Genomic DNA, 13,223 nt, shown 5'->3' on the forward strand with positions numbered 1-13,223 from the left:
ACCACACAACGTCCAGGCCCCGACACCGCACATCACCCCCCCCACCCCACCCCACCTAGTTGTACGACTCTGCGGAGTTACCATCGAGTGCCGAGGGTGGAACCTCTTACATCACTCCTGGTGAGATCTGTGTACTGTAGCTATCCGGTAGTGGTCATCGAGGGTGATTTCCTCCTTAACCACTTCCGATATGACTCTGTCGTGCAACCCCTCAAGTGTGAACCTCGAGGGTGGATCCTCTTACGTTCACCTTGATGATTACATCGAGTGGAATTCACCGAGGGTGATTCCTCGGGTTTTCCCCTTGGTGTTAGACACATAGTTACTATGGTTACTATGACTTTGCACTGAGCCATGTTACTAAAGATGGGTCGGCCCTGAGGGGTACCCGCGCGAGCTTAATAGCGAGTGATGTGGAGTAGGGTTGACCTGGGAGGTGCCCACAAGATACTTACAAGGCATGGCCGGGCATTCTTAGCCCTTGCCGCAAGTACTCGAGACAGGGCGACAGGGTCACATCTTTCGTGAGTCTCTACTCATGACCGCACTACCAACACACTAACAGTTTGGATATTTGATCCGAGGGGCCTCTGGCCTGATAGCACTAACCATCACGTGGGCATAGTATGGGCGTTCTGCGTCATATGCATCAGCCGGAGCTTATTAGACGTCAGCGACTGAGCGGCGCGCGCCGGGTTGGACTGGTAAGCTCCTGCCTTTTTAAGGAGGTAGCTAGGTCTGCTCACCGGCCACCCACGCAACATGCAGGAGTTCCCGGGGCGATGGCCCATGATCCCTGGGGGCATAGGTTTAGTCCGGCGTGCTGACCTCTCTATTAAGCCTAGGTCGGGTTGCGGCGTATTGTTTGGCCGAGGCCAGGCAAGACTCAGGAAAGTGTGTCCGGTCGGAGTTAATGGAGCATGGTGGGTAAGTTGGTGCACCCCTGCAGGGAAGAAAACATCTATCGATAGCCTGTCCTACGGTAAGAGACACTTGGAGTTGTATCCCGATCGATACAATTAGAACTGGATACTTGAGGTCATAACTGGATAGTCTGGCTCTGGGATTGCTTTCTCGTAGGGAGTCGAGAAAGGATCTCTGGCCGACGTTGATAACACTACTACTACTTTACATTATGTTGATCTGTACTCTTCTATATGCTGCAAGATGCTTGAAGATGCTAGTCTTCGATAGGCTAGGCTTTCCCCTTCTTTCTGGCATTATGCGGTTTAGTCCACAGATACAGCCATTTTCCTTTGATACAGATGCATACTTAGTTTAGATCTGATGTAAGTCTTGAGAGTACTTTGGATGAGTACTCGCGGTTGCTTTGCTACCTCCTTTTCCCCTATACCCGTTTGTTGCGACCAGATGACGGATCCCAGGAGCCAGACGACACCACTGATGATTACTACTACCCTGAGGGTGCCTACTACAACGTGACGGCCGCTGACGACTTGGAGTAGTTAGGAGGCTCCCAGGCAGGAGGCCTTGCATGTTCGACCGTTGTTGCTTTTGTGCTAGCCTTCTTAAGGCAGACTTGTTTAACTTATGTCTGTACTCAGATATTGTTGCTTCCGCTGACTCTTGTGTGTTCGAGGTATTCGAGCCCTCGAGCCCCTGGCTTGTAATATAAAGCTTGTATTATTTTAATTTGTGTCTAGAGTGTGTTGTGATATCTTCCCGTGAGTCCTTAATCTTGATCATACACGTTTGCGTGTATGATTAGTGTACGATTTAATCGGGGGCGTCACAATGACCCTTTCGACTGAGACGGTCAAACATGATAATTTTTATTATTTTTTATGTTCGTACAATCTTTCCCTAATAATAAAGCATGGGTTGAGTCTGTCGGATTCACCGTCGTCACGTTTTTGCGAAAAAGCCCCTGCTATTTTTTCTGTTCAACCCGCAGTCCCTATGAAAATCAACCTAGAACAGAAAAAAATACGTGGTCGTCTGTCTCGCTCACAAAGGAGCAGTTCGTCTCCAACACGAACACGAGTGGGGTACTAAAAGGTCGATCCGCCGCTGCTTTTCCCCCTCAGCTCTGTCTCTTTCGATCTCTCTCACCTGCCATTGCTTTCCACCGTCGACCGATTCCGGACAGCGCCGCGCTTGACTACCTTACCAGCGCGCCGCCACCCCTTCCAGGCTCCAGCGTGCCGCTGGCCACACCAGCCTTTGCCGCAGCCGGCCCACGCCCCTCCGTCGCGCGCCGCCATTGCCGGCCACCTGCCTGTTCCCCCGTTCCTCCGGCGGTGCGAAGCACGGTGGCGGCGAGAGGAAAACTGGCGGATCTGGGCGCGGCCTCGAGAGATCTCGCGGCTAGTGCGACAGCTTGCTACGATGGCAGCGACTTGTGAGCAACCATACAACGTTGGATCTCCTTGATCTTCCTCTTGATCGAATCTGCATGCAAACACCTTGACTTGTTGGATGTCTCATGATAGGTACCTCAACAACCGTCACGACGGAGCTGCCACTGCAGCTCGAGAGAGGAGGGCGTTGCCGGAGACAAGGGCCGCCTGCACGAGTCAGGCCTGCTATCGGCGGCAGCGCCCACGTCCACACCCTGGCCAGCAGCAACACGGGCACCAAGGTTGGGTTGTGTCCCCATGGTGCGCGTCGATGTCCGTCGGAAGCCGGTGAGGAGTTGGTTGATGGCGAGAACGATGTCGTTGACATAGCTGAAGCTGTTGGCGTGGCCAAGGCATGCATGGTGCATGCCACCAGACCAATTTAGTCGCCGCCACCGAGCGCGCATGCTACGTCCAGCGACCCGCCGGTGTAGGTCAGGCATTACCCTAGGAGGATGTCGATGACAGGGTTGTCATTCGAGCAGACGCCGTCCTGGCGGCGCATGGTGCCGATGCCATGCTCCTCGGCAGTTCATTGGAGATCGTTGTCGCTGATATACCTGCCGGGGTGAGGTTGCAGAGGAGGTCGGCGTATTTCTGGTCGTGAAACACAAGCGGCTCCTCCGGCCTGGTGAGGAGGCGACTCATGTCTTTGAGGAGACCGTCGGAGGCGACGAGGCCATGGGTCATCGTGATGCGGTTGAGCACCATGACTTGTCCCTCGCCGTAGTCGATGTTGGAGATGCATGGGTCGTAGTAGTACGTGGCTGCGCTTATCTCCTTGTGTGTCCTCGTAAGTTCGCAGTTAAGCCTTGAAGCTCTCTCCTCTAGGTCTCACATGTCTAGATGGGCTAGTTGGGAGTGAGTTTGATCTACTCAATTTAGTTGTCTTGATTGATTGATGCGTTATCACACCAAGGTGAACTCAAAGTGAACTAGCTAACAAATCTTTCTCACGGTTGTGGATACAGCGGAGGAGGTGTGGCACCTGGCGCCATCAGTTTGAAGCGGACCAGAGACGTTCCTGTTAGAAGGGAGAGAGGGATTGGTGTAATAGTTCATTGTATTGCTTGAGCCTTGTGGGCATATATATAGGAGTACAATCATCTACTTGGAGTACAAGACAAGGCAGAACAAATCCTAGTCTATCTCGCCTTTCCTAATAAACATTATACTCAACATCCCCCCGCAGTCACAACGGTAGCGACGCAGACGGTGAGACTGGAGAAGAATCCGAAGGCAAGCCGACGGACACCCCCCACAGTCGTAACGGTTGACGCATCGCGGAGTCGTGACTGGAGTGGCAACTGACGAGGTTGCTCAAGCAAGGCGGTAGCCCTTTGTGCCATTTGTCGATGTAGCGGAGAGCGTGGGTGGTGGAGCCGTGGTCGAGGTAGCCGTGCGAAGAATGTCGTGGTCGATGTCGAGTCGGGGTGGCCGGTGTCGAGGAAGTCGCCGAGGAGCCGCGGGCGCAAGAGGGCGCCGAGTTAGCATGGGCGTAGTGGTGTCGAAGTAGGGGTGCGCCAAGAAGAAAATGTTGTTGACGACGCGTCACGGCGGGTTTGCCAAGCCCGGGGACACATCATGGACGAAGGCACACACCGGTGTTGCCAGCACCGGGCATGCGTAGACGAACGAAGACGAAGTTGACGAAGCGCCGACCAGGCTTGCCAGGCCCGGGGACACGTCGTGGATGAAGGCACGCATCGGTGTTGCCAGCACCGGGCATGCATAGACGAGGGACCTGCACGAGCTGTACGCCATGTCGGAGAAGTCTGAGGGGCCAGCAGAGAAGAACTCGACGATGCTTGCGGCGTCCATCGAGGCGGTGCCGATGTCACCAACGGTGGTCGGAATAGACGAAGTGGTCGGGGTAGATGACGGCGACGCTGGCGACGGGCTGGTGCTGGATGAAGACGAACGGGGTGGCGGGCGGCGGCGGTAGCTACAGAGGTAGCCGCGGCGGCGGCCAAAGAAGAGCGGCGGCGGCGGCTAGGTTAGAAGTGCGGCGGGAGTGCTCGAAGTAGGCGAAGAACCCTGATAGCGTGACGAAGACCGGCGCGGACGATGGCGTTCCCGCGCCAAGGAAGACGGCGCGACGCATACCACGGGGGGTCGATGCGCGGTGACGGCGGAGCTGACCGCGGGCCGCGGCGCTACGGCCCGAAGGGGCGACACAGCGACGGCAGGCGGGTCGGGGCGACGGCGGGAAGACCTCGGGGCGGCGGCGGGGACCGCGACGCTGCGTCCCGAAGGGGCGACACAACGGCGGTGCGCGAGTCGGTGCAGCCGCGGGGACGGCCTCGGGGCGGCGGCGGGGACCGCGTATCGCGGCACTACGGCCCGAAGGGGCGACACAGCGGCGACGCACGAGTCGATGCAGCCGCGAGGAGAACGACGGGGCGGCGGCGCTGCAGCCCGACGAGGCGACGCAGCGGCAGCCCGATGCTTGATCGATGGAGAGGCGCGCTGAACTCGGGGACGGTCTTCACGGGACATGCAGAGGCGTGCATAGCCGACTGGCCAGGTCGGTCGCGCGGCGTAGATGAGGCGGATCGCGGCGGCGAGCGGGTGATCAAGCCGATCACGCGCGAGGTCGGGGACGCCGCTCGGTGGAGGCGTGTTGGCGGCAGAGTCCGAGATGAAGCCGGCGACGACGGACGCCGTAGGACATCGCGGACGAGCTTGTCAGCACCGGCACCTGGGCTACCAAAGCAGTGTCGGCGCTCGGGCAGCGAGGCCCGAGCGACCAATGGAGCAGCGGCGTCCGAGTTGAGGCAGCCGACGAGCCTGACGTAGCCGTCCGGACGCAGCCGAGAACGAGGCCGGGGAGGTAGACCGCTGGGCCGTTGTGCAGACGCGGCAGAGGCGGGTGATGTGGATCGATGGACGGACCGGCGCGCGAGCGACGGCTATGATTGGCCGTCGCATGGCGCGAAGCCGCCGGGTCGGGGCGATGCAGGTGTCCCGGTCGGAGCAGGGCGGTGACGGCCGGCGCAGGGCAACACGCGGACCGACGCGCGGACGGCGGCTGGCCTGGACGGGCCGCCTCGGCGCGCGTGGCCGCCGGGTCGGAGAAGAGGCCGGCTGGTCGCGCCGGGGTTGGAGTAGAGGCGCACAGGGGTCAATGACGGCGGCGGGCGACGGAAACCAATCAAGATTAGATCGGAAAACCAAAAAGAAAAACGCCGATCAAAACGAGCGGCGAGAGAGCGAAAAAACCCGGAGCAAGGGCTCGGGAAAAAGATTCTCTAGGGCAGCCAGCCAACACGGCCGGTGGGCGAACCCTAGGTACGGGCGGCGCGGCCCCGGCGGCGGTCATGGAGACCGACCGCCCCGGGGCGGCGCGTGGATGCGGAAGCGGCGGCGGCTAGGGTTTAGGATCGATTTGCGATAGATACCATGTTAGAAGGGAAAGATGAATTGGTGTAATAGTTTATTGTATTGATTGAGTCTCGTAGGCATATATATAAAAGTACAATCATCTACTTGAAGTACAAGACAAGCCAGAACAAATTCTATATATAAAAGTACAATCATCTACTTGACGTACAAGACAAGCCAGAACAAATTTTAATCTATCTCGTCTTTCTTAATAAATATTATACTCAACAGTTCCCGTTGTCAGGCAGGTTGCTGGGTGAAGGAACTCGCAGGCACGTTTCGAGTTCAGCTGTCGCCGAAGCAGCACTACTACCTACAGGTCCAAGGTTTGCTGAAGTACTACTTACATTGATTAGGTTTTTGAAGAGCCATCGCTTCTTGACCCCTACACCTACTCACCAATAGCAACAATCTCTGTGTCACTACTCACCAACGTGCTGAACGCTAAGAGTTTGATTATTAATCTATGTGTGCTTTTGTTATAGGCAGTGCTTCTCTTGAATTTACTGATTTTTATGGTGCGTGACTCCTTGGCAGGCAACTCGATCCTATTCCATGGCATGAGTTCATGAATATGTATATGACAGTTTGCAAGCAGTAAGATGTCTGCTGCTTTCCTGCAGTATACACGGACAATGTGAAGTAATATATTTTCCTTTCAACTTTTTGTATGGGAAATCAGTATCGTAATGTCATTATTTTTGGTGTCCTGGACATCATATAGTGTGCATGCATTTAGTGTTACAGACAATCATATGAACCAGCTAAATATAGTAATCTTAATTATATTCATGAATTTCACCTGCAAAAAAAATTACATTCATGAATTTGCACTAAATATTGTTGCTATCTTTTTTTTGTGAAATAATATTGTTGCTATCTTGCAATTCTATTTGCATTGCTTGTGGATCCTAGGCTTATATGGGTTTATGTGAGCTTTCTGCTTATTCTAATATTAAAAGTTATCAAGAAACCTTTCAAATCAAAAAATGAACCAAGATAAGTGTCGTTAAGAATCAAATTAACCAGCTAACAATGTTCATTTTGTGAAGTTTTCTCAATGTAATATTATAAAAGTATCCTTGAGATTACTACTTACGAGCATGTTTGTTGGTCTTTGTGAAAACATGCTGGGCACTTTTTTTTTCTAATAATGAAAGGATCCAATATAACTTATTTTTTGTATTGATCACTGTGAATTAATTGTATAATGTGTTGTAATTAGCATTGGACGTGTCACTGAGGAGTCGGACTCGAAGTCCCTGGTGTGTCCAACATGAACTCTCGCTTTTCTATGTTATATTACCCAAAGGATTAAGGATCTTTGTGCAATACTTTTCTCTCGGAATTTTGTGAGCGGTATTGGCTAAACTTTATTGAGTTCCTAATTTCTTTTAAGGAGAAGTTCCTAACTTTATTTTCTTTCATGGGGGAAAGTATGTTGATGTAGGTAAAGAAATATTCTATGAGATTAGCATGTCTTATTTAGAAAATTTTGGATCTTGAAAAAAATTGACTAAAAATTGCATGAAAAATGAATGTATTTATGCATATATTACCATAAATAAACTTGAATATAAACTATTTTTCCCGTTGCAACGCACGGGCATTTGTGCTAACCATGCTTAAAGATGAATAGATCTGAAGTTTTCTCACAAAACAAAGAGCATGATAATTTTTATTATTTTTGGTGTCGTTACTATTATGATTAAAGGTGAATAGATTGAAAGTTTTCTCGTAAAATAAAAAGCATGATACAAAGTTGAGTCACTTATTAATTTTAGGACGGAGGAGTATCTAATATTTCATTTCGGTTGAATGGGGTTGATGCGTTTACTGAACGCTACAGCCGTGCTTCCCTACCTGGTACTTTTACTGTTTTACCTTTTTGTTTGACATGCCCTACTGATAGATCAGAACAACCACATAGGAATTATGAGGACCAACATGGGAATCTAGAGCAAGCACAAGAAAGAAAGAAACCAGGCTTCTATCTTCCATTCAGATTCAGTACTACACATTTGCATCCGTTATACTCCCTTCGTTCCCAAATACAAGTCTTTTTTAGAGATTTAATATGATCTACATACAGATGTATATAGACATATTTTAAAGCATAGACTCACTTATTTTGCTCCGTATGTAGTCCATATTGGAATCTCTAAAAAGACTTGTATTTATGAACGCTCCCAGGGAGTATCAGTGCGATCGGTGGACATATAAAGAGCTTCACTAGTTACATATTTTTCTCTCCTATACAATTTTATATTTTTATAATCACACTGTCACTGAACTTGGGTACACTAATTCATGCTCAGCTGTAGTTACCAGATACTCGTCTGCTCACTCCATCGCTTGAAATGCCAAAACTAGATACATGCAATCTACTCCCTTCGTTCCTAAATATTTGTCTTTTTAGGGATTTCAAATGAACTATCACATACGGATGTATATAGACATATTTTAGAGTATAGATTCACTCATCTTGCTCCGTATGTAGTCACTTGTTGAAATCTCTAGAAAGACAAATATTTAGGAACGGAGGGAGTACAAGCATGGTGATCCCTTCTGATTGAAAAATGGCACAATCATCTAGAATCTCCTTTGCTCACTCCATCAGAGAATTCCTTCTTTAGTTGGCTTCACAGTTCAGTAATCCTGCCCTGCGTTGGTTAGCTGGAACAGGAATTGTCCAGATTGTGAGGGGCGGATCCTTCAGGCCACACTATCATTAGCATAGCAAATGACTGGGGAACAAAGACCAAACAATGGACTGTGGACAGTAAAAAAATATCTGATGAGGAGTAAGGCACTATATAAATCAAACCATCCAACATAAAGTGAGAAAAGTGAAAGAGCACAGATCAGTTACCACTAGCGTATCTTCAATGCTTCCCTAAGACCAAAGCTCATCTGCCCTTGTCCCTTTTTCCCTAGTGGATTATTCCCCTTCTGCATCATTGTTACAAATTCATTGTAGTCGATCCGGCCATCCTGGAGACAGAAAAGGGGATAAACTTCTTTATCTCTAGTATCTAATACATACATTTTATAATGAGAAAAAATCTACTTACATTGTCTTGATCAATGTCTCGGATAATATCGTCAAGATGTGCATCTCCTATACCAAACTCTTCACATGCTTTTTGCAGTTCATCTTGAGTAATGTAACCACTGCCATCTTTATCGAAGTATGAGAATGCTGCAAACAAATTATCTTCTCTCTCGACCTTGTTCAGATGCAATGTTGCCGCAAGGAATTCCCCATAATCAATTGACCCACTGTTATCAATATCCGCCTGAAAATTGCACAACACATATCTTCGTTCAAGCAAGGCCTAATGAACATGTCTCATATCTAATACAAGTAGTACATGTACAGCTAATACTCCTCAAGTGCAGTCTTTTGCCAGAACATGAAAGGGATACTCTCACATGGCAATGAAAATTTCAGAACCACAGAAGTTTAGAAGAAATACAATAGCTTATGATCTTTTTACGAGTAAACAGTACTCCCTCCGTAAATAAATATAAGAGTGTTTAGAAGTAGTGATCTAAACACTCTTATATTTATTTACGGAGGGAGTACCAATGTCAAGAATGCTATGCCCAACTGTCAAGCTATAGATGTCTCAAGAACCCTAATTTAAGAAAGCTTTCTTGAGCTTGTAGGGCTTGATAACAAGCAATATATTATCTTAGAAAGCATACAACTGAAAATACAAGTGCCATGCTGCGATAAATACGTTAGAACAGTTACCGCTTCCATTAGAGTTGCGATTTCTGACTCTTTTAAGTTGGCACCAACTCTCTGCAAGCCAGTTTTTAGTTCCTCCAATGTGATTTGGCCACTATTGTCAGTATCAAGCATTTTGAACATCTCTCTCAATCCTGCAATTTCATCTTCAGACAGATTCTCAGCAATTACCTATACGCATAACCAAGTTTAACAATAGCATCAATACTGAACATGCTTAATCAATATGCTTGGTAAAAAACCAAAGGAAAATTTACTGCAATACTCACTCTAAGGGCCATCTTCTTTAGTTTATTCATTGCTGAAAATTGTTTCAATCTAGTTAAGACAGCAGAATCAAGTGGCTTGTCAGGAGCAACTCCATCAACACAAACCCAAGGATGACCTGCCAATGTAAAGATGGCTCACTACAATAAATACTGATGCGAATACGACACTGGATGGCAAAATAGTAGTTTCAACGTGAAGTGGTGTTTATGCTTCGATGTACTCACATAGAGCTTCATGTGCAGTCAATCTCTTTCCGGGATCACGGTTCAGCATTTTCCTAACCAAATCCTTTGCACTCTTTGAGATACTGGGCCAGGGCTCGGATGAAAAATCAAGATCACCTTGCAAAACTTGTTCAAATATCCCTTGCTCAGATTCTGAAAGAGACCAGCATCCACAATAAAATAAAGAAGCGGATAACTGTCAATATTGTGTAAAAGGATGAGGTATAATAATGTGGCTAGAAGACTAGATGCATGTTTACCATCCCAGAATGGAGGGACCCCGCTCAACAAGATATAAATTATTACTCCGGCACTCCAAACATCTACTTCGCAGCCATACTGTTTCAGCAGAACCTCAGGGGCGACATAGTAAGGACTTCCAACGACATCTGAATAAATTCCACCTGTAAAAGCAATCATTTTAATGCATATTGCACAGGAAGACTTGTAGGAATAGTGATTACTTCCATAGCAGTTTCCATGTCTGAATATGTATATGTTGTAAGGTATAACATTCTAAAATCTTCAACTATCAATGTGCATGACCATGCATGTCCTTTTATTTCGAAAAAACTGTGGTCTGCAATACCCATTCCACAGCCAAAAGCCGGAACAGAAAGGCGGAAGCCATACATTTCGGTTGCACTTCCAAAATAGGCTCACCAGTCACCACAATCATATGACATCATGCTCAAGAATTCAGAACTTTGCGTGGAGTTTGGTCATCTGAAGGTTCATCACTTGCCATAACCATATACTCCACACCTGGATCGTGTATACAATCTCAAAAGCCATATATTTCCGAGATGTAAGTCTTCCAGATATCATGATATTCTTTATGATTTCACATGGCTGCCATAGCAGGTGAGCAAATAAAAGAAATTCAATTGGTGATGATATGCACTGATGACCCTTTGGGATAAAATGATAATATTCTTAGTCAATGTAGCATTACGAAGTATATGCAATCAAACGAGTACTGTGCATTTGACATCATCTGAAGGTTTTTGTTCAATTAATTAAACCAGTATCTAGACTCGATAGTCAATATTCATAACTATTTGCATAGGAGCTTGGTCGCGGGTTTTGTGATTGTGCAGAAACTCAGGCCCTGTTTGTCAGCTTTAGGCAGCAGATTCTCGTAAGAAAAATCAAAAGCCGAAATAAACAGCTATTTGGAATCAGCTTTGCCAGTGAAGCTGAATCTGGATTCGGGCCATTTACAGCGCAATTGCCTGAAGCACATCCAGGTGTACTTCAGTGGCAAAGCTGATCCGCAGAATTAGCTTTGCCAGTGAAGCGAATCTACAGGTGATTCGAAGCCAACTGAAGCTGAAACAAACAGGGCCTCAATCTTATCATCACATAAAACTCCATGTCTACCTTCCTGTGCAAGTACACAGCCTTGAGCAGCAATTTCACATTCACACATGGACAAAGAAGGGCCAAATTATTACTCTTATCTAAAGTGCAGCGACATAAATTAAGTTCTCACAAGTTACAAGCTTGTGTCTCCAAGTTACTGTTATACTTGAAGACGCTTAAGTATTACTACTGTCACACAATGTATTTATCCCTGAAACTGGAATTATGAGTCCATTACTAGACATGAAAACTCGATCAAGAACACTTCAAATAATCCTAGCAGTCTAGCACAATAGTATTCAACAGCTCGTATTAAATAAAGATTCTCAACTAAAAGCTGCAAGTGCACCAATACAACACATCCACCTGGCTAAGTTAGCAGAATAGCAGCTCAAGCTAGCACTGTCCATGATATATATAAAAAAATGCACCAGCAAAATGTCATGCACGTTCTACACTACAGCCAGCACCAAGGATAGAGGCCATACCTGGTTTGAAAAAGATAGAGAGCCCGAAATCAATGGTCTTGAGTGGCGAGTCCTCCTTTTGGTTGACAAACAAGAAATTCTCTGGCTTGAGGTCTCTGTGCATGACCCCAAGAGAATGGCAAGCCTCCACAATCCCAATGATCACCCTAGCCAGCTGCGCGGCGGCCTTCTCAGAGTAGTGCCCCCGCTGTATGATCCTGTCGAACAGCTCCCCTCCCGCACAGAGCTCCATGACGAGGTGCACGGCAACAGCATCCTCGTAAGCCCCGACTATGGAGATCACGTTCGGGTGGCCGGCGAGGTGGTGCATAATCTGGATCTCGCGGCGCACATCCTCGACGTCCTCCTCGGTGACGAGCTTCCGCTTTGCGATGGACTTGCAGGCGAACTCCTTTCCCGTGGCCTTTTCGACGCACTTGTAGGTGGTGCCAAACTGGCCCTGTCCCAGCTTCTTGCCTAGGGTGTAGAGGTCCTTGATGCGCTCCGAGTCGCGCTTGAGGACGGATTCGGCGATGAGGCCGGCGCTCTGGACGCGCTTTACCTTGGGCTTGTTAGGGTCGGAGGAGGGAGAGGAGAGGTCGGATTCGTCGACATCGGGGCCCGCGGACGAGGTGGAGGAGCACATGGAGGGGCAGGAGTCGGGCGGTGGGACCGCCGGCTCGGCGCGGGCGGCGCCGGGGCGCCACAGTACGGCGACGGAGACGGTGCTGAAGAATCCGTGGCGGTCCGCCGTGGCGCTGGGGCCGGCGCTGGGGCCGGCGCAGGTGTTCCCCATCGCGCCGGCGATGGGGGCGGCAGAGGCCTAGGCAAACGGCGGCAGCAACGGCGGCATGCGGCGGCGTCGAGACTCGGGGATTGGATCGGAGGAGGATTGGTGGAGGAAAGGAGATGGCCGGAGATGGCCGAGGCGGGTAGGGGCTCGTGCGGCTGACATGTGGCCCACGTGAAACTGCGCGCCCGGCTTTGGCAGTGGGCACAGGGGGCGTGTCGAGGAAGCGAGGGCTGCGCGGGATTGGCGATGCGCGCCCGATCGGACGGCGGGGATGGTCGGATAATTTGCGTGTTTTGCTGCTGCCACGTAGGATGCAGGAAGCGACGTGGATCCTTCCTCTCTGTCTATTCCTCTCTTACTGTGTCGCGCGTACAACGGTGATGGATCCTCGCAACGGTGGTGCGCCGTGGTTATTAGATGATTGGTCGGACAACGGACAGAGTGGCATTCCAGAGCAAGACGGAGACATCAGTGGTTCGGGAGCTCGGTTGCCAGATCGCCATGGCAGTTTGGAGTCCGAGACAGGAGGGGGGCGGCTATGCCGCCGACGGCGTCGGCGGCCGCCGCTTTCATGGCGCTGCGATTGGCCAGTGCGGTTCCCCT

At 49.3% G+C, this 13,223-nt stretch overlaps 1 protein-coding gene across 2 annotated transcripts; it reads right to left on the reverse strand.

The window, feature by feature from the left end:
- Positions 1-7,718: 7,718 nt before the first annotated feature.
- Positions 7,719-12,786, reverse strand: LOC119354533 (calcium-dependent protein kinase 17). Of its 2 annotated transcripts, none has more exons than XM_037621251.1 (8): positions 11,849-12,786; positions 10,256-10,399; positions 9,996-10,148; positions 9,771-9,886; positions 9,505-9,672; positions 8,819-9,043; positions 8,617-8,738; positions 7,719-8,538 (listed from the first exon to the last, which is right to left on the reverse strand). In XM_037621251.1, the coding sequence occupies exons 1-7, from the start codon at positions 12,621-12,623 to the stop codon at positions 8,619-8,621; spliced, it is 1,701 nt and encodes a 566-aa protein (XP_037477148.1). In that variant the 5' UTR covers positions 12,624-12,786; the 3' UTR covers positions 7,719-8,538; positions 8,617-8,618. The 2 variants fall into 2 exon arrangements, with proteins under 2 accessions (XP_037477148.1, XP_037477147.1); XM_037621250.1 differs by having other exon boundaries at positions 7,719-8,517; positions 11,849-12,784.
- Positions 12,787-13,223: the final 437 nt, after the last annotated feature.

The sequence above is a fragment of the Triticum dicoccoides genome, chromosome 2A, assembly GCF_002162155.2.
Source record: "Triticum dicoccoides isolate Atlit2015 ecotype Zavitan chromosome 2A, WEW_v2.0, whole genome shotgun sequence".
Lineage (NCBI taxonomy): Eukaryota > Viridiplantae > Streptophyta > Magnoliopsida > Poales > Poaceae > Triticum > Triticum dicoccoides.